Below are 22,675 nucleotides of genomic sequence, written 5' to 3'. Positions count from 1 at the left end.
AACGGCAGCGCTGAATAATTTTAAAAAAGGTTTTATTAATCGCATACCTATACATATTTTTATTAGTGATTTATTTTATTGAATAAAAATAATAAACATAATTCCATTAAGATATTTTAAAACATTTTAAACATCTTGTAATATATCAATCAATCTCGAATTAAAAATTAAAAGACGTCTGAAATCATATATCATACTTCATAGTTCATACTAATATTATAAAGAGGTAAGTTTTGTTCATTTGTAACGAAAAACTAAGTGTACGTAATTGGTAAATGAATCAATCCGAATGACATGGGACTCCTTTATTATTGTAATTTGTAGTTTTAGGACAAACAAAAGTTAAATAGCATGTTATATAATTGTTTCCTAATTTTCGAGACATAGTTTAATATTGTCGTAGTCGGAAATAAAATAATCGATCCAGAGCTTTCGAAGCGAACGCTGCTAAATGTGTAAAAGATACACAAAAACTTTATCCGTAAGATTTGTATATCTTCAAACTGTGATACCATATGTACCTAACTTACAGCGACTATTTCTATGTTTAGAATAAGTATAAAAGTTACATGCTATTTTTAATGCTGTCCAGATAAATATTTTATTTGACAAGTTTTAATTCGAACCTATAGTTTTATAAATATGAAGATTTACAAGACTTTAATTAATTTTAATTTTCACACGGTATTTTGTACGGTATATCAGCACATACGGGCGAATAGTTTGAAGTTTATACATTAGTTAAATATAATAATAGTTCTATAAAATACCTTTATTTTATCTTTATAAAATCAGCACAAGTAGCTAGATAAAATAAACATAAATTAACATCAACAAAATTATTTACCCGTTGACATTACAAGCATTAATAATAAATTATTTTTTGTACTGTGATTATAATATAATACTGTCAATGTAAAAGGATATATATTACGATGTTGTTTTTATTAAACAAAGAACATACATGTATGGGCAGAATAATCATAGTTTGACATTTATTGAACGTACACATTTATTATTACTAGTACGTCAAAGACACGAGCAATAAAAGACAAGCTTCCTTTTGATAAAATCGAGTTTTAAACTGAGCTAATTTATTTGTATCATTCAATCAGTAATTGAATTACGATTATATGTCGAAAATAGGGTCATAAATACGACAATGTTACCCCGTGACAGTGCACAGACGTAATAAATAAGCGTTTTAAGTGAATACCTCTGTCAGTCGGTCGGTTAGGTCGTATAGCACGTCGTAGTCGCCGAAACAAAGGCCTATAATGTAGGATCACGTATCATGGACATCGGACCAGTCGCAAATTGGTTTATTGAGATTGCAACCGCGATGGAGCATTAAAATCTTGTAAGCCACTTTAACATGAGCTTAATGTGACCATCAAATTATTTTTATTCCTGTTAAAGTTTTTTTTTTTTATTTTTATTTAAAAACTAGATAAAACCTTAATTTCATAAAAGTTTATATTGAATAAAAGGCTATTTTTTTTATTATTATCTATAATAGAGAATGTCGATCAAGATTTTTCAACAGATTATATTCAAAAATATAAATTGTAAATCCTCCGGAACTGTTGAATTGAAACCAACACCGGGCACTCACATATCACTGTAACGACCACTTAATACGCATGGTAGATTCAATTTTTATTGACCACAGGGCATTTTCTCCTTAAACTCTTACAACGTGGCTCGACGGCTTATAAAGGTGTTTATTTCGTAATTGAGTGCAAATAAGGACACAGGTCCCCTCGTCACAAGGAACTGAATAAAAAGTTTTTAATGCGCGCATTATCTGTCTCTACAAATTTATGTAATTTTTTTGTATCATTATTCATGAATTGTCTTTGCGAGTAATATTACCAAAATTTCGAGAAATATTTTAATAATAACCGAACATCGTATTGCGCGATATAATATATATATATATATATATACATATATATCAGTGATCATCTATCATTTAACGTTCTTTACACCTTCCAGTGAATATAGAATACTTTAAGTGTTTCATCCGTACTTTGCATTAGTTATGTTTGAATTGCTCAATCAATATAATTCAATAACTTTTAATTTCTGTCTATTTGCGCCTTCACTCTTTATAATTCTATGAGGACGTGTCATTTTTCACTTATAAATCCGATAAAAGATGAACAGGTAGTATTTTACTCAGTATTATCTTTATTTTTATCAAGTTCGGCATAGCATTGTATCACGAGGCAAATAAATAAGCGGTGTAAGTTACTCCACTATTGCGTCTAACACCGATAGTAAGTTCAATACTCGACCCAGCACTCGCGCTAACGAACAAGATGCTCGTGCGCAGATAAAACTAGCATTTTAATACAAGCTCAGTACAGAGACAGTAACTATTCCTTGTGCATATATAACAATGTTCTATATTATAACAAAAATATTAGACAAAATAATTTAAAAAAATATATTAAACTTAATCATAATAATGTAAACACGTAACATAAAGACCTAAAAATAAATGTCCTCTTCATCAAATAATTGTAAAATAACATATGAAATAATTCCATTAAAATCATAATATTTTTTTAAAAGTTTTATTTAAAATATAAAAATTTTATATATTACCTTTGTTGAACTCAGAAATTGACTTACTACTTGACAGTACTTTCGTCACGCGTAAAATATCCTAGATTTAAAAATCGACGTAATTTTAATGACATTTCTGGAGTAATTGGGTAAAAACTACTCATTATTTTCAGACGTCCCTCGATGTCTAACACCTACGGAAAAGAGATCACGGAAACCGCTCGCCACAAATGCAAACCTTTAACAGGGACAAGGAATTCAGATAAAACGCGAAACCACAAAATGTACAATTACGTTTTTAAATGACTCAGTTGGATCGTTGTGGGAACAAATTGCGTCGTAATACCACAGGAAATCATTTTATGCTTCACTTCGTCAGCCTTCTTACTACCTATAATAAAGAAATGATCGCTTTAAAACCCTGATTCGGGATGAACGAAGAACCTCATTAATTGCGTTTGCGGTTTTATAGGGCTATAATTTATTTTAGAAAGACAGAAGAACGAATGGGCGATCTAATTGTAAGTGGTCGTCTTCGACACTAGGAGAGTAAAAAGTATTAAACCTCTTCTTACACGTATACGCCGCCAATCATGTGATATCAGCTGCTCTATTCCTTGTGCCTGTAATTACACTGACTCACTCATCCCACAAACTCGAACATAGCATTATAAAGTGTTACTGTTTGTCTTTAAAATAATTGGTGAGTGGGTAGTACCGACCCAGACGGGTCACAGAACTGGTATACTCGTATATATGTATAGTATAATTATTATTATAGTATAATTACGTATAATTATATTATACAATAATAAATACCTACAGATTAATTTTGTAAGAATGAATAGAAGATAAGAATAACTGTTAGAATTATGTAATTATGTTAAAAAAAAAAAAAAAAATTTATAGCTTATCAACAGCAAACAATTCGTTAATCTACCTCAATTATATGTATGAACCACATCACAGCCTGAACGATCAATATAGCCCTCAGCGAGAACAATTATAAAGTGCACAGCTCTACCAAGTCAAATTAATACCCTTCGATGCAATCTAAGGCTATTGAAAAAGCATTTATGTCTTGATGTATTTATTAAATTGTCGTAAGTAATTTACGAGGAAAGAACGAGCATGTTCGGACACACACGTATGTGTTTATCATAATTGTCTTAAACAACCAATGAACGGATGTAAACTAAACGATGGAAAAATATGCAGGGTAATTATTTACTAATAACATAAGTCATATTTTGTAACGATACAAAAAATACGTTCTATTTTGTTTTATTTATTCATTAACAAAAATTATATATATACGTTACTTGTGTAGATATCCATATAAATTAAAAAAAAATCTTACGTTATTCAAAAATTATTGACATTTTTTTTTAATAAATTAATTATATTTATATATAAAGTTAAATTTTATATTCAACAGACTCAATCACATTATTTTCGTAAATATTTAAATTTAAACATTAATAATTTATAAACTAAAAACGTCATGAAATAATTCTAATTATTTAAAAAATCATACAATTTGTATTTATTAGTGCGCTGTTCTCCTTAGGTCGAAACATTTACTTATCTCGCGCGAAGATATAATAGGAAGGTCGTCCATAAACTGTAACATGATATCTCTGCTAATAATGTAATTTAATAAACTAAATAATTAAGGGAATTTTAAGCCGATATGAGATATAGATTTCTTTAATATTTGTTGGCGGACAAGCAAATGGGCCACCGGTCACCGTTGACCATAGATTTTGGCACCGTAAGAAATTAAACCCATTACTTACATCGCCAATTCATCTCCAACCTTAGGAACTAAGACGTATTTTATGTTAACCGGAACACAGCAGTTCTAAGTATATATGCTTGGCGGTAGAATACGTGATGAGTGGACAGTACCTACCCTTGTACAAAATCCTACCACCAAGTTGAATTAACTTAAATAAAGTTTACAGTAGTGTACTGTACTTTTATAATCATTTGATACTAATTATTAAGTTGAAACTGCACGAGTAGCTTCGTTTTGATGGATTTTTCTTTCGATCCGGTGGTTATCTAAATTTTATTACTAACACGTTTCTTTATTATTTAATCTTAAGATTATTCAACATAAAACAAGAAAAAAAATTGCTCTAGAAAACAGCTAGTTAAGATAACTGCGTCTCCCTCTCTGAACTTGTTGAAACAACAAAAATATAAAATTTAATAATTACCGGCTGATTTTCTTTGATAATATGCATAATTTAATTTAAAATGGTAGATTTTCTTTATGCGACGCTCGGATACTGTCGACTCAGTGGTGACACTTAATTAATTACTTACTGTAGGACAAAGACAGCACTTGAAAGATAAGTGTATTCTGCCCTAAAAAAATACATTGTCCTACGCGATAATTGGTAGAATTCGCCAGTCCTACGAAAAATAATTCAAAATAACGAATCATTTTCTAATTATACCGGTTTTATTTATTGAGTTTACTTGGATTAGTAGTAACGAATTGTACCCATGACATTTATGACGTCGTGTCGCTGATTCATTGATTTTGCTGTTGCATGAAATTGTATATTCTATTATAGTTTAATACAATCGCACTTGAGTATATTTTTTCGCCTCGCTCAACACAGCCCACGGAAAACAATGCTTAGATCCTGATGGAATCTTGTTTCCTCTCGGACTGACATTTGCGTTAGACACATTACGTATCATTCTTGTTCCCATCAACTAACGCTTAGTTAGGCATAATAACATTGGAGAGGGTCGCTATTCAGACTTCGCATACCTGTAGCATTTGACGCAAGCCGTTTGTAAGGGCGTTATGTATGTATACATCGAGGTAAGTTCATTTAACAATCTTTAATGAACTTTGTTCGACTTTACTTGCAGTTTAAAATTATCTTGACTATCTATCACTTTAGTCAGCGGATTTGATTGTGTCTGAATAATATTATGTATAATATTTTACAAAGAAAACTGCACTGTTTAATTTTGTTCTTTTTCCTGCATTGAAATTTATCATACAGCTATACTTTATTCAAATTAGCTTTACGATAAAATTTCGACTAAATTTACAAGTTAATCGAATATAGTAGTAAGCTATATAAAATCTATGAAGTTCGACACAAACTGAAGTTAGTTATGATCACAATAATAAATGTATTAGGAAACAACACCTTCGTATAACGGTTGGCGGCGCGGTACTTCACCTTTGATTTACTGACGACTGACGATTCTTTAAAGAATATTTTTAAAACTAATATAAAAAATACACAAGAAAATATAATAGAGACAAAAGGGCATGTACTCATTAACTTCCTCCATTAGTGTTTAATTACCTTTTCTCGTATACACTGGAATTCTAAATATAAACCATCCATATTCTTAATACTCTTACCATGAAATCTAAGATTGTATAACTTATGTGCCTGAAGAGTAACAATACAAAGCATTAATGTTTACTAGTAGACTAATTAATGACACCTATTAACAGATCAATATATTCAAAATTATCATATCGAAACTTTATCTTTTTCGCCGTATGATTACGAGCAAGATACATGGATTTTCTCAATGCACACATGCATGCGGGATTTACTAAATAATATTCACTCACTTACTTTTCTCAATAATTAAGTCTCTTTTGAACAATTTTACATACACTCAGACAATTTGACAAACACGTTTTTTTTTTAATCAATTTTAATTCTTTCTTCGACGTTTGAATTGTATTTAGCAATTTTGTTGATGTTTCGCTTCGTTTTTTACAAACTCAAATTAAATTTATATGTCTACACAACTTATCTTCGGTTTTACATTTATAATGGTACTTTATTTCACGGTACGTTTCTTCTTATTCTAAATATGTTCGTGAAGAGACTTCGATGCATAATTATCCAGGCGATTTCAATGCAAGCCGTCAATAATCGATCTTATGCAATTAAACCAATGACCACATGAGCGAGCGGACTCGTCTTGCTATAAAATATCTTGTTCCGCGTGAGATTGCAACATCCTTGCTTTTTATAGAAAACTAGTAATGTTTAGAATAACGTCCGTGTCCGTCGACAACCAACACGAAGGTCTGCGAGTAAAACTAGTATAGAAAACTAGATTTCCACGTCCACGAGCGTTTAGAACGATTAGCTGCGAGGGACGTTTTGTTGATACGCTATCAGCTGTTCCGGCGCAGTTCGCCATGGTAGCGCGCCCTGAGCGCATGCGCACAGCGCTAAGCAGCTTTCAATCCCTGCGACGTCGCCGGCGTAACCCTTAACAAATTAATTTTATCGATTGAAAAACCTATACTTTACGTTTAAATATTAACATGACCCTTAGTTAATAATAATTATGTCGCGTACCGCACGGAAGTTTGTACAAGTGACGAAATTTTTACTTGCTGGTGTGACTATATTCTGTGTGAGCTGGATGGCATGTGTCAATGAATGGCACTCAGGGGTTCGCTGGAAAGAACACCGTAATGTACAAGAGAATCTTTCAACAATGCGCACCATTGTTGGATATTCGGCAGGCAAACAAGCTGAACTTGACAGACCTTCACCAGAGGCATGTAGCAGGCTGCCTGCCTTTCCAAAAGTCCCATTTCTTGTAAGCATTTCCATATTTATCTAATCTCTAATAGAACTCGACTCTGTCTCCTATAAAGTAAAAATTGTTATTTTATTCCGCATCTAAATTCAAACTGAATTTAATTTATTCCAATTTATAAAAAAAAATCTACAAGTTACTATCAAGGCAATGAGATTCCACTTAAAAACACATAAAAAGTTTAAATACCTACCTACTCACCAGTCTAACAAACAGCCTGTTTTACATGATAAAACACAACTCAATAGTTATGTATATCACTGGCCATTGATTTTCTAATTAGCTATTACTTTGCGAAATAATATAAAGAAGATCATTTGTATGACTCAATCATAACTAAAGTTAATTCTAAATTATTTATTATAATTCTATAGTGTCTTCATCTATATTTATCTGCCTTAAAATAATCAAATTGTTACAAGATTTATAATTGATTTTATTTCGGTAAAATTGGATACGTATAATAATTGTTTCAAAAGACAATTGCCTTTTTAAAAAAAAAAAATTAGATTGTTTCGTTTGACTTTAATGCTCGAAATCAAACTCTTTATTTTTTTAAATTCGATGTTGTAATGAAAATTATTATCACATATTTATGAATAAAAGTTGCATTTTAGTATTTTTTTACTTGAAAACAAGCAAGATTTTACAATCATGCGGTCGTTACTCCTCATTATTATGCCTGTATCCGCAAGTTCTTTACTACCTTGCAAACATCTAACAATATGTAGTTAGCACTTATTCATGATGCAGCAATTAACAATACTTAACGCTAGAATCTTTAACATAGTGTATATGCAAATAGCAAAGACAAGAATGTGTGAGAGGATATAAATATGATTACAATTTTCTTGAATTTATATAATTATTATTCACCTTTAATTCCGGTCTGTCTTAGTATTTTAGACGCGTCGCAGAATTGCATAAAATGCATAATGTATTCTAAGCCATAGGAGGCGCGTGCGCACGCATGAGTGGGTTGCCTTTAAAGGCACAAAACCTACGTCTATAGTTTTCGTTATACAATTGTATTGTATTGCAACTTACTTGCTGTAATATCTATATTAATTTAACAGGCGTTTTTTAGTATTTCCTAAATAAAACACTACTTAACCACCAGAAGATGCAGCTCGTTTTGGCGAAGATTTTAGTATATAATACCTTTTTTCTTGTAATATAAAAAAAATAATAAATAGAAATAGTTCATATGATTATGTTAAGAGTTTCGAGTAAAAGTTTCAATCTTGGACGTGAGCGTCATTCATTCAGTAGTTATTACACTTTAATATATATTTGTTTTATATTTTTTCTTAAGAACATTGATAAATCCCAATAAAAGATACGACGCAGAAGTTGCTAAGTTGTAGTATAGAATTGTAATTCTATTATTTTTAATTTGTACCTAATTTTATATAATTATTAATAACCCTATTTACTCCTCCACTTAAGCTTAATGCTTGTTCTTCCTAGCACCAACTTTAAGCAGGCACGACAACAGTCCAAGGGGTCAGGATCGCACCTGTGACTTTTTACATCGTAAACCAATGCACTATTGACGCTTAATTATGTTGGAATAATTATTTTTTACCATCTTAGAAAATAAGAATTACAATTTGAATTAAGTTCTTAACACAAAAAGTACCTTTTTGTGCTGACTTATATGAATCTCATTAGGTTTATACATATTCATACCTTTTTATCTAACCAATGAACTTGTAATCTCGAGAAAATAAATAAATATAAGTATATTTGACATATGACAGTTCGTCTAAACTCTTACGAGGTCGATCCTTCTTGGTATCTATAAAAATAAAAATTTGTTGGTTTGCAATCTTTGAGAATTATAGTATATCTCATCAACATTACAACATTAACAGCCTGTAAATTTCGCACTGCTGGGCTAAGGCCTCCTCTCCTTTCGAGGAGAAGGGTTTGAGCATATTCCACCACGCTGCTCCAATGCGGGTTGGTGTATATACACACATGTGGCAGAATTTCGTGAAATTAGACATATGCAGGTTTCCTCACGATGTTTTCCTTCACCACCGAGCACGAGACGAATTATAAGCACAAATTAAGCACATGAAAATGCAGTGGTGCTTGCCAGGGTTTGAACCCGCAATCATCGGTTAAGATGCCACTATTAACCACTGGGCCATCTCGGGTATATATTCCATCGTCTTGCATGTTTTGGATGATTCTGCCACATATACCTATAGTCTATTCCAACCACAAGAGGAAAAGCCAAATAAACGACATTGGACATCGAATTGACGCAATATCATTGGTCGAGCTTGAATAATAATCTATGATAATCATTATGGGTTTTGCAAAAAATGGGCGTCGACGAAATTGTTATTGAATCATCGGAAGTAAAATTAAAGTGGATATATATAGTGTATTATTATTATAAATAAAGATATATTAATCAGGAACTGTTAGTAGTGTACAATATAACTGAGCTATTATCAAATTGCATGGAATACGTAAATGTATGGTTTGTTTATGTTAATGCTTTCTTTGCTTGGAATAGATTATACATATATTTAACTATCTGTACTGGAGCCTGTTCTATGAGAAGTTTTGTTCAGAAGTGAGACATTTACCGGCTCTATACTTCTTCATAAAAGATGATTGAAATAAAATCTTTTAACTTTCAACGTATACTGCAAAAAGTTAAAATATCGACTACGTAATAAAGTGTACCCACCAAATGTGGAAATGTAATTTTAAGAACGTTTTAGCTGTTTTTATAGTCTCGGGTTTGTTCACCTTTCATTGAATTTTTAATCTATTAAAATGTAATACCTAAAAATAATATAATATCAAATTATAAAATCTTAACAAAAATAAGTAGAATTTTTAGAATACAATTAGAATTTTTTCACCGTTTTATATCTTTAAAAAAAAAACCTGAATCCAGTAATTCACATAAAGCTGTTGCTAAAGATAAGTTTAAACTTGTTTTGTTTTATCAATACTGATACGTTGGAAGTCGGACGCAAAATAAATCGGAATCAATATCCAAGAGTATTTCTAATAGAAAGGCGCTGCCGGCGTGCGTGCGCGCATATCTATTACTTGGGGTGACCATACTATACAATCGGAAATATTTTATAAATTTCACATAAGCCGCCATATTATAAAAATGCATTGAAACAAGAGATTGTTATTTTTTTCCAAATAATTGTACTGATGAAAACGTTTCTTTATAATTCAATACATTTTATTATATTCATAAATAAATAACTTCAATTTGATGAATAAATAGCAAAGATGACATGAATTTATCTGAAAACATTTCTTTAAAGTAATTTAATTGTGTCATCACTCTGAATTATGCATGTATTAAAGACATGAAATAAAATTTCGACAAATATTTATTTTGACATCTTAATAATAATTAAATATAATATTACAGAAAGTCCATAATTGTTAAAACAACATCTTGAGTAATAACTTACACATTTTAAATTAAAATACAATGGTATAAAAACAAGTTTGCAGAAGTATGTTACCTAGACTAGAATATGAATGTTGATTTATTTTTTACATATATTCTAATATACATTTATAACCATTAAATTGGTAACCAGTTCACCGTAAACAGCTAGCGAGCGCACCAGGATAGTCAAGATCAGAGGTCGGGCAGGACAATAAATCTATTATTCCCTCCCGATATGGTCAAACCTTAGTTTCTAACCCGAGAAACGTGCCTGACCTTATCCTTAACGATTTCAGTGATACAAAACTCCAGTTACCTATAAATGGAAATACTTTGCATTTAAACTATTTTATACATTTCTTCGGTCGCTTTGAATAAACTTTGTTCCTAGTTGTACGCTAAGGAAGTAATTTATTTTCTTTTTTTTTTATTTGGGTTATAGTTGTGACGAGAGGGCACAGATTATTTCGCCAGTAACTAAATATATTCAAAAACGAAATACCGTCAAAAAATGTTCAAGCCTTTTTTAGGTTACCCTCTGTCAATTAAATAAAACTCAAGTGTATTATTGGGTACAATTCATTAATAGTAGAAATAGGTATTTTTTATTCTCGTTGTTTTTTTAACTTTTTTTCATGTTGAAATTTAATTTAAAACGAAATTATAAATAAAATTTTATATCTCTTTTTTTTAGCTAATGTTTTATTCACATCAAAACCAGTACAATTACCATACATGAGTGAGTTTGAGATCTTAATTTGACCAAATTAATTTACTAAATATAAACTATGCAAAATATAAATATAGTTAGCATATATATGGTAAGAGGTAATAGTTAATCTAACCTGATTACATCATACGATTACATCCGACGTTCTACAAATTACGTACTATTTGTGCGCTGGCATCGCAAAAAATACAAATTACACGATTATCATTGGTAACTTTGTTGTTTTCGATACAAAAAAAACTCGTAAAAGTATACAATTGGCGAGAATTAATTAAGCACTTTATTAATTGAAACAAATCTGGAACAAAATGTTGCCGAGAAATTATTGTCTGACATGCAGCTCAGGGAAATTAAAATTAGTTTTTCAACTGTAATGATTATTTTCTAAAGTAAGTCATCTTTATCCTTTAAGCTATTAATAAACATAACACAGAGCAAGCCACGAATAACTTAAGCGAACATTAAGAATTTAATAATAAAAAATATTTTAATTCAAATAAACCGCACGTCAGAACGAATACATTAATTTAATTATACAATATTGAATATATTTATGAGAACTTTACTCTTCTAGTAATTATTTACACTGAGTCTATCATTTTTTTACAATGTACCATAAGATAATGGAGGTAGAATCAGGTTGGAAATTGATTATATACTATTACAGTCGAATAGAATTATGAATTACATGTTGATATTTGATTCCTGTGAAATAAGTCCACGTAGGTACTTTGCGTTCACGTATCATTACGTATTATTGCGGCCATTATTTTTTATATAAATGTAATAATGTTTCATTAATCGGTGACGATAAAAATGTTTAAAACCTTGAAAACAAACATAAAAGATAACTAGAACGACACTAAACACTTCATGATACTCTTAAAAGCATCGTATTGTTTTATTATGGCATAATTATATAAGTATATGGCATAACGGGTTAAATTAAACCATATGGGTTACTAGGTAACATAACTGTCATTAAACAGTCACAAAGGATGTCAAAAGCAAGTTGTTAGTCATTATGAACTTAAACGTGACCAGACCCGAAGTCACGTCGCTGTCCTTTGACAACAGTCAGATCGAGACAAACTCTGACCCCTCCTTTAGTCACGGTAACATTTTGAATGTTACGAAATCTTTATTATATACATTTTTAGTATTTTTATATAGTTTTATATACAGTTAGATGCTGTTTTTTCAAACATACATCAGTAACAAAAGGTTGAGCAATTGAAGTTGCTCATTTTGCGGCACCTTAATTCGTTTTCATTCCATATTATACGAACACGTGTAGTTTTAAAGGTAATTTTAAAGAAGACATCAACATAAAGGAAAAATAAATGTAAAATATAAGATATTCAATAAGTTTTATAATAAATATAAAGTGATAAAGATCTCCAAAGGATAATATCTCGAACCATAAAATTGAATGAACGTGTAAAAAGAGAAAGATCGGAACAAATGCACTGAAATAAAATACTGCGAAGCGCGTAATAAGCCAACATATTGGACACCATTCAATCCTACGTAAAGGTATGCACCCCGTGGCTCAAAAGTGTTTTTAAACTCGACACCAATTAGTAAGGAACTCTTGCAGAGAATCGTTTAATTTATCGCTTAATTATCAGGTGTAAATACATTACAGCGACCGCTTACATAGAACAAAATGAAGATGGGGCATAATTAAAGTTGAATTTTATTTAGAATATGTCGACTATTTCAGTGTTTTTATTCTTAAATTTTTACATTAAAATAACTTTCGTTGATGTAATAAACAAGTATTTCATAGCGAAAGAGAATAGCCACTTGACACGTTCTAAAGCACAATACCTAATAACGCAAAGCCTGCTCATTCATCTATTTCGTAATAAATAAAATATAATCGTTAGAGCTAAAAGTACGGGTTTACTAATCCGCACTTTATTGCATTGACTTAAAGCCCTTTTTATGATAATCAATCGTATGATTTAGATGGATTTTGTTTAAATGGAAATATAAATCAATGACTTTCTTGGGTAAAAGCAAAAGAAGCTACGATTTATGCAAATTAGGAGCTCACAATCGATGCCAGAATGCATCGAAAGTGACACATGCTTAAATTAATAACTACTTACCACGTTCCAAGGAGATCGATCGTATTATGATAATAAATTGTAATCAGAATTTGCATTCTCTCTTCAGCTAAATCCAATATTTAGGAATAATGATGGCATTTACATAATTTTACGACAAATACTGGTACATCTTTTAAAGACGTGATTTATGTCTGTTTAAAACTCGGCTATTTACTGCTTTCTAGGTAGTAGCATTGAGCCACTTATATGATTATCATAATTTCGCACGGACTTCGTGCAAAGTATAATTTTTAACATTACTATATATAATTTTTAACATTATTATAATTATGACAGAAGGAGATTTTTCTTACAATTGCTACAATAATGCAAGTAATAATTAATCTTTTAACTTTTTCATTTGTTTTAAACTAGCTTACACTAGCACATTTAGAAAATTTTTTATTAGTAGTCAGTTCTGTATTCATTTTTAAAATTTGGATGTTATGTTTTTTCTCATATAACATTTTGTATCACACATTTTTTTCTTCCAGAATCGAACGTGGTCTCGTGGCATCCAAGACTCGATATGGCAGAGAGTGAAGGGTACATCTGTGTCTCTCTATTCTGCTTATTACGACGAGAGAACACCCCAACGTTACATTCGCGTACTTGCTGCATTTCACGGTCAGTAATTCGATTCTATAAACGTAACTCTGTCTATCCGTCTGCCTGTTACGCTTTCATCGCTAAATCACTTAACCGAATTTGTTGAAATTTAGTATGAATCACTATAAACTTCAAGGAAGGACATAGTTAATTTCTACTTGCACTATAAATGTACCTAAAACCTACGACTACCCAGAAAATGCGGACGAAAACTAGTATTAAATAAATTAAAAAAAAATAACATTTTTATTTATCCTTAAATCATAAGTAAAAATTATTACACTCACAATGTGTTTTTCTGGTCTATATTTATTTATTCATATATTTTTATAAAATAATTGACAAATAATTTTTATAAAATAATTTGTCAATACATTCTCTAGACGTACCTAAAAGTTTGTTAGTAGTTGCGCAAATATTATATTTAATAGCATATTTAATTGTGATTTTGAATTTTATACGAATACACACATCTATATACATAGATTATAAAATAAATAATTACGTACATATATTTATGTATATTTTAGAATCTCGATTTAATCTCTTTATTAGCGTTAGTATTCACTCTTCAGTTACACCCAATCGCATCATCTGCCCATAAGGCAAAGGAATCCTCTCAGTTTCAGGACACGGTTTGAAGCTATTCCATCACACTACTCCAATACAGCAATGTAGAACGGTTTCTTTGAGAGGTCTTCGCGAGTATAATTATAAACACAAATTAAGCACATTCAAATCCAGTGTTGCTTACTAGGATTCGAACCTGCGATCATCGTTTACGTTTCACGCGTTCTAACCACTGGATCATTTCAATCTCATAAAACGATATAAATGTAATATTTATTTTGTGTTGAATTTTTTTTATTATCTTTAAATAATATACTCTATACTTTATTTACGGTAAAATACTTTTTAGTTCATTTATTATTTATCTATAAAAATAAAACAAAAAGCCGCAACATATGCTACTGTTTACGGCTTTTTTATTTTAATAAGATAATCGAGTTTTTCAACATTCAATAAGTAAGTTGTGGTTTCGATTTTATCTAACTTGCCATACGCATCTAAAGTACAAATAAAAGCAACCATTTAATTGAGGCCCAACAGCGATGTACAACAGTATCTAGGTAAATCTTACGACTATATTTTTTAGTGAAGCTTCTCAAAGGTCTTCATTATATTGTAATATTTTTTATTCGTAGGAAATACAAAGTTTTTTTCCTTTTAATTTTTTAATTTAATCATCCCAATAATATGTTATTTTAATAAATTAATTAATACAAATGCGATAGAAACTTTATACGTCTATTTGTTACCTAATCGCGACCAAACCACTGAAGCGATCCTAATGGAATTTGACATTGAGGTAGCCTAGGACGTGGAAACTATAAAATACAGGATGAACGAGAAAAAAAAATCCTCTTAAAAATACAGAATCGCAACTATTTAACGTAATTTTATTTAGAAATGCTATAATTTATTCAAAAATCATAATATTATAAAGAAAAAATATTGAAAATTTATATATATGTACTATATATATATCAATAAAATTATCATTGACATTGATTAACGTTGACACCACGATAGTTTATAATTTGAAAAAGGGTTAATATGTTTACATTATGTTGTCTTTTCAAGATATATGTATATTAAATTAGTAGACCCAGCCACGCGTTGCAGTGGCTATATTATACGTTTAATTATATTCTGTTATGTTGTTGAAACATACCGAACATAAGGCTAAACAATAAATAAATAAAATAAAGAAATAAATTTCATATCAAAACATTCAGCGGTTTTTACGTGATGCGCGTACAAAAAACCAGCGTTCTTTTTATAGATATAGAAGGAGAAGATAATTATGGTAATGGAGTCAGAGATAATATTAAATCAAGTCGGGGCTTTATAGGCGAAAGCGAACAGCTTGATAGAAGATATAAAATTTCAGCATGTATATTTTTAACTGAAAACGTCTATCATCTAGCCTTCATTATAATACCTATTTTGTCACAGTGATCACTTAAGGTATATACAAAATAAAAAGTTATCGGTATATTCAATAAATTTCAATCGTAACCGATAATTATTTATCAAATATTCATAAAAAAATATTATTAAGTTTGAATAAATTTTATTATTCTAATACAATTTGTCATAATTAAAATGGTAGATTTATAGGATTTTATAGACGACAGAATATTTCTATAGGATATAATAATGTTTGTTTATTTAAACAGGGCATAAAATAAAATAAATATCGAGATAATTCAGATGCGATTGAAATGTTATACATTGTAGAGTCGCGAGTCGCAATTATAACGACGTTATTGACTGTTATTATGTAAAGCAAATACAACCTTTCACTTGAAAATCTGGTATACAATTATATTTATTAGCAAGCCAACTACAAAACAGCTGTAAAATATTAAATAAAGCCTGAGAAAAAAATGATGGACGACGTGTTCTTATTACATCTTTGGAATACCTAGGTGGCGCAGTTGACAAGTTTTATTAATACGCCTAAGGCGCACGCGCATCTTGATGTACTATCGGTTAATTAAAATAAGACATCCCATCATACATTATTCACGTGACATTATTAACGTTAAGATAAAGTCCATTGACAGTTAAAAAAAATATATAATTGCGAGCAATAATCGGTATGTTTTAATCACAAATAAAAATTAAAAATAATTTTAAATAACAAGCATATAAACGGGATTGAAAACAATTGTATAAATTCATAAGTGTATGGCTTGAAACATTAATATTAATACGGGCGAAATAAATCCTTCAAAATAAATAAAAAATAAATAAAAAACGAATACGAATTATAAACATATTAATGATTTTTTGTAAAATAATTTTATAATAGACAATATAAAATGTCAATTGAAATTAGTTTTAAATAATTCGCTCACTCAAAATGCACCGCTGCATTTTAACGAGTACCATAATTGGTGAGAAACTATTAACTTAGAGCTTTGAGTCATATAATTTAAATTATTCTAATAATATAGGTTTAAAATCCATTTGCCTGTTCTTTATTTACATGACTTGGAACTAGAATTCCTTGGTGTCTCCAATAGGCAAAATTCAAGGCAATTAAATAACGTCAAGTGCACTTACCCAGGCCATTTATTAACACCTTACAGAAAACTCGCTTTAACAGATACAAGGACCATTAATTTAAATTCAAGAATTCATCACAAGTATTTTTACTTTAGTGCACGATGCCAAGAATGGTAATGCTTATGTCGATACACTTCTTATAGGTAAATGCATATATATTTTATTTAAAAGCATTAATTCGAAAATAAATGAAGTGATGCAATACTTCATTATTTGAAATATTTTTTACGATTTAGTGTTTATCATTATCATTTGAAACGCTATTAATAATAATAATTACTGAATCATTTCATTACCGACTAAATGGACTATTTAAATTTAAATTTACTAAAAATGAGCTGAATTTATTTTCTAAATCATTTAAACTTTATTATTTCATTAAAAAAATATTTACCTAACATCTTATCGTCCAAATAAAAACAATACAAAGAACAAAACATTATTACGTTTTAGTAAGCACAAATTTTAAAGCCATTTCCGATTAGTTCCAACCAATTTTAATAGCCATAAACATTATTTTATGTTACAGAATTTTAGATTTATATTTAACTTGCAATAACAATTTTAATATCTCTTCAATTTATATAAACGACTAGTTTGAATCACTTAGCTAATTAAAATTATTTAATTGCCTAGTACGTTCTAGTAACTAGCTTGTACCGCTGCAAAACCTAAGATATATAGTTTAAAACCCGGGTCGGGCCCATAAAAGTTATTGAGTTTCTCTACAAATAAATTCACAGGAACAGTTCAGAATAAGGAAATTGCCTGAGTTACATTCGTAAACCCTAGGTCCTGCGCCTGATCTCTTTTCGGACGAGTCGAATTGCAGCGTGCATTATAATAATATTAACGCACTTGACTTCTGCCAGCCATAATTATATGTCCATGCCGAAAATAGCTCAATATGAAGACGTTATCGCAACATGGTTTCTTTGAACTTGACGAAATACTCGGGTGTGGGTAGGGAGTCAAAAGGTTAATAGCATCAAATCGTCACATATTGCCAAAGGCAAACGCGTCAAATTTATGTAACAAAAAACAGGTTTTATTTTAATTCTTGGGATATTTTAATTCTAAAGATTAATTTTAAAATTTGTTTTTTTTTTATGTGTCACAGTGGCAGGAAAAACAAAAATTGGTGAGTGGTCGTGCAGCATCACAGTGCGAGAGAGCACGAGAGATAAGTTCACTCTCATTTGTCACTCGCGTCGGGCGCTCGCGTCGTGTAAATTCCTTCCCGTGAGATAAACGCCTCTCCTATATTGTAGTGACGCCTGGATTAAAACACCACGACCGCTACATCTTAGTACTCCCTTTTTAGCTTGAACGAGTATGCGGGCGGGAACGTGTATGGGTTTGCGGTTGAATATTTCAATTTCTTTATAAATGTAATAAAATTTGTGATTTTTAATCTGGCCAGGCTAAATTGTCTATATTATTTTGTATAGTTAAAATTAAGACGGCCTACAAAAGGTTGAATCAATTTTTAAATTGTAATTTATGCCTATCAGAATATTCTGTCGTTATCTTACTATTTTGACAGTACCTTTATTTAAACTATAACTATAAGCAATTTAAGTATCCACATGTTTACAGCCTAGAAGTTTAAGCGTGTATAAGATGTCAGATAAATTTTCTGAATCTTAAAAATCTAATGAAGTTGTATCATCTGCCCACAAATATAAATTGCACAACTATGTAGGAAGTGCTATCCTGTTCAATAAAGACAGACGGCAATCGAGGCACCGTTGTAATGACAGTCCCGCATAACCACCGCCGCCATCACAAGGAAATAGCTCTAGTAAATACGTATTATAAGCCTCACCATTGCCTTCCTTAGAACTTACTATACCATTACAGTAATTCATAACTATAGAATTCAAAAGCAAAGCGCAACAATGTATAATTTTTAGTTATAATAGCGTACAATACTTTCGGTTAAAGTTATCAGCTCTAAAAAGTATAACAGAAGTAAATAAAAACAATCATGAACATTTAGTTTAAATAGCAATTATAAATGTAGATATATCATAAGTATTTAAGTTAAACTAGTTGCAAGATAAAGCATTAATTAACTTTAAAGAATGTTCTTTATTTGTTTTTAATAGGCCGGTAGACTGCCAAATGAACCAACTGGATACAAATGGTCACCATTACCCATAGACATTGTTAGTGGTAGACATATTAAGCATCCCTTACATCACTAATGCGCTACTGACCTTGGGAACTATGGCCCCTTTTGCCTGTACACTGGTTTACTCACCCTTCATGCCGAAATACAATAATACCAAGTATTGATGCTTAGCGGCAAAATATGTGATGTGATTCTTAGATGGACTTGCACAAAGCCTGAACACCAAGTAACATGGTAGTTCAGTTAAATTGCCTATTCAATTACAATTATAGTTTTTATCTTGTGTGATATAAATAACTATTATTTATTTGCAGGTCGCAACATATCAACTGAAAAGTCATTGTTCTGCCAAACCCGTTCAATCGACGCCAATAATTATTCCGTAGAAGTTGTCGCAGCAAAACCATTAGAAATTTGGTGGACCGAGTGGGATAATTCGTCATCAGACGTAGAAACACCGGTTTTGCTGTCATGTCCTTTAACAGAACCTCTCACTGAATCTTCGATTATATCTATCGTCACTGAACCGTGTGATGATCCCTCCAACGGGTTTTATATCAGAAAAATTCGTCTTAGCTTACAATATGAAAGAACCTTTACAATATGCGTAAAGGATTTAAAATTTCAAAATGATATTTCTCAAAAATTAGTTGAATGGATTGAAACGAATAAATTGCTCGGTGCAGAAAAGATAGATATGTATATTGACAGTTTAAGTAAAGAGAGTGAAGATGTTTTGCTTCGTTATCGCTCTCAAGGCTATGTACGATTATTTCAAATTCCTATTAAGTATAAGAATGAACGATCGCTGTGGCAAAGAAGGAGAGATCACATCATATCATATAACGACTGCTTATACAGAAATATTATAGAATCAAAATACATAGTACCACTAGACATTGATGAAATATTGCTACCAAAAATTGCCTACACCTGGTCAGGCCTATTAAGGCGTTTAAAATATAAAGGTTGGAATTCAAATCAATATTCAGCTATTTTAGTACGAAATGTTTTCTTTTTTGACTTCATGCAAGGTATTCATAGTTATAAACCAAGTAAACACACAAATGAGACCAGAATCTATATCAAACGCGATGACGTTCGGATAGGAAAAGAACAAAATTTAGTATTAAAAGAAATAGAATTAATCGATGATACGAGTTACTTTAAGTATAATTTAAATGATGACTATGATAAAATCAATTATGGATCTGAATGCGATAAGGACCTACCTATACCTAAATTAGCAAGTCATATAGTTAGCTCAGCAGTTATAAGCCCCACAGGACACTATAGCAAAAGTTTTATGCTAACAAAAAGAGTGCTGACAGCATTTAATCATTATCCTTTGGCTAGTCTCGGAACAGCAGGCATAGCTGGATGGTCGGCGCCCTTTAATGAAGTGCAAATCAACCATTACAAGGTAATTGAACCATATCTCGATAGCGTAAAGTTTTTAGAATTGAAAAATATTTAAACCTTATTCCGAAAAATAATAAAATAAAGTATAATAAGAGAGAAGTAACTTCTGATATTTATTTTTTCTTAAAAATATCGTTAAACAGAAAATCTAAATTCATGCAACACGAAGTCGTGAGGAAGCACCGCGCAGCTATTTAAATACAAAGACTCTAAAGCGAATTACAATAATTTAACAAATTCGTGGCATTCTCAACACGCTTCAGAATAACTTAACAGACATGATAAAAGTCAAAAACAATTTTAAATGCATCATTTGTCAGTAAAGATGTAGTGCAATATAGCATTATAACGAAAGAAAATACCATGTATTATAGCTTTAGAAAAATATATACTTGATCAAGAACTTAGCTCATGCAAATTTTAACAAAACGAGAGGTCAGTATCATAAAGCTTACATTGGGAGGTATTTATCAACATTTTTAAATCTAACCTACAAATTACAGGAGAGATGCGCAAAATGTATTATTGTTACAAAAGTGACCCGAGTATATAAATAGTACAAGTACAAACACATACAAATTAAATATTTTTGTAAATAATCGTAATTTTTTAAGTGTTAACAAAGAAATAAATTGTCCAAAACATTATAAGTCGTCATCGTATAATTATGTGTATATATTCCTCAATGCGACGCGCCGTAGTAAATTTACTTTAAATATTTTCTTTCTTACTGCAAGATGGCTGCAATAATTTTTTTAACACATTTGCACTTTGTATTCCAGGACTCTTGCAATACAACGGTTGTGACCGAATGTGAGCTGTATGCAAGAAGAGCTCGCGTAGATCGCTCAGCGCTGCGGCTGAGAAAGCCTCTAATAAAAGCAATAGCCCTAGCGATTTGTTCAAAATTAAATACTGTATAAAATTATTATTCTTTCATTTTTATAACCCATGCGTTTTTATATTTCACTATTTACTTTTTTTATATAAATGCAGTTTTGATCTTAACCAAATAATGTTTTAAATACAATATTTTTTGTAGAAAAAATTGGCGAGCAAAAACCCATTAAGCCGACAACTCAACTTCAAGAAAACCAAAACAACAGTTAATGTTATAGAACGATGATGAATGATCAAAAAATATAGTTATAAGTAAAAGTACTCGGGACGGAGTCTACATCGATAATAAATAATACACTTTAATGTGACAGTTTTATGATATATTCTACACTAACGACCCGCCCCGGCTTCGCGCGGGTGCAATTTATTGATAAACAAAATGTAAAGAGCGATTAGCATATAAATATTTAGGTGGTGTAGGTATTTATTTCATAACACTTTTTTGATAATAAGTATGCCATAAATGAGAGATAAAGAAATATGAGTAATAATGTGTCTACAGCTTATAAATTGAAATTTGGATAATTTTATCAGCCAAGGTCAACATTTTATTGTTACAATCAACTTCCTGGCCACCCGTTTCGTTACACATAATTTCGAAACGGTGCTAACTTCAAAACCATCCATTCGATTCACCCACTATAACTTTACACATATAAAGCACAATTTTAATTTGTATGTAAAGCCTAAGATATTTTTTTGAATAAGGATTAATATCAATTAATTCTAGAAAATTGCTTCTCAAGTAGGCTATAGATTTTAACTAATTTATGAAATACTGATTATAAATGTACCTTAGGAGGAATTTTTTTTTGATGTATTTCTTAAAGTTTGACCAACATCAGTCATGCAAGAACCCTTTTGAACCCCATTAGCTATTGAAATCAGTCAGATTAGGATAGGGTATGTTTCCACATATGACCAGTCGCTCCGTGATGTATGACAATGCGGCATCACGCATTCGTCACGGAGCGAGAGATAGAGATGAC

General features: G+C 30.6%; 1 protein-coding gene across 1 annotated transcript; it reads left to right on the top strand.

Annotated features, from left to right (window-relative positions):
• Positions 1-6,754: 6,754 nt before the first annotated feature.
• Positions 6,755-21,714, top strand: LOC113403367 (uncharacterized). Its single transcript, XM_026643893.2, has 4 exons — positions 6,755-7,188; positions 13,975-14,107; positions 19,679-20,787; positions 21,569-21,714. Exons 1-4 carry the CDS (start codon positions 6,931-6,933, stop codon positions 21,707-21,709), a joined length of 1,641 nt encoding a protein of 546 aa, XP_026499678.1. The 5' UTR covers positions 6,755-6,930; the 3' UTR covers positions 21,710-21,714.
• Positions 21,715-22,675: the final 961 nt, after the last annotated feature.

The sequence above is a fragment of the Vanessa tameamea genome, chromosome 13 (genome assembly GCF_037043105.1).
Source record: "Vanessa tameamea isolate UH-Manoa-2023 chromosome 13, ilVanTame1 primary haplotype, whole genome shotgun sequence".
Lineage (NCBI taxonomy): Eukaryota > Metazoa > Arthropoda > Insecta > Lepidoptera > Nymphalidae > Vanessa > Vanessa tameamea.
Note: the sequence above shows the minus strand (reverse complement) of the source record. Positions and strands in the feature narration are given on the sequence as shown.

Excerpts from the sequence above, each read along its gene's own strand:
- LOC113403367 (XM_026643893.2), top strand. The coding sequence starts at position 6,931 with ATGTCGCGTACCGCACGGAAGTTTGTACAAGTGACGAAATTTTTACTT. Across the intron at positions 7,189-13,974 it reads TTCCAAAAGTCCCATTTCTT|AATCGAACGTGGTCTCGTGG; the intron begins GTAAGCATTTCC and ends TTTTTCTTCCAG. Across the intron at positions 14,108-19,678 it reads CGTACTTGCTGCATTTCACG|GTCGCAACATATCAACTGAA; the intron begins GTCAGTAATTCG and ends ATTTATTTGCAG.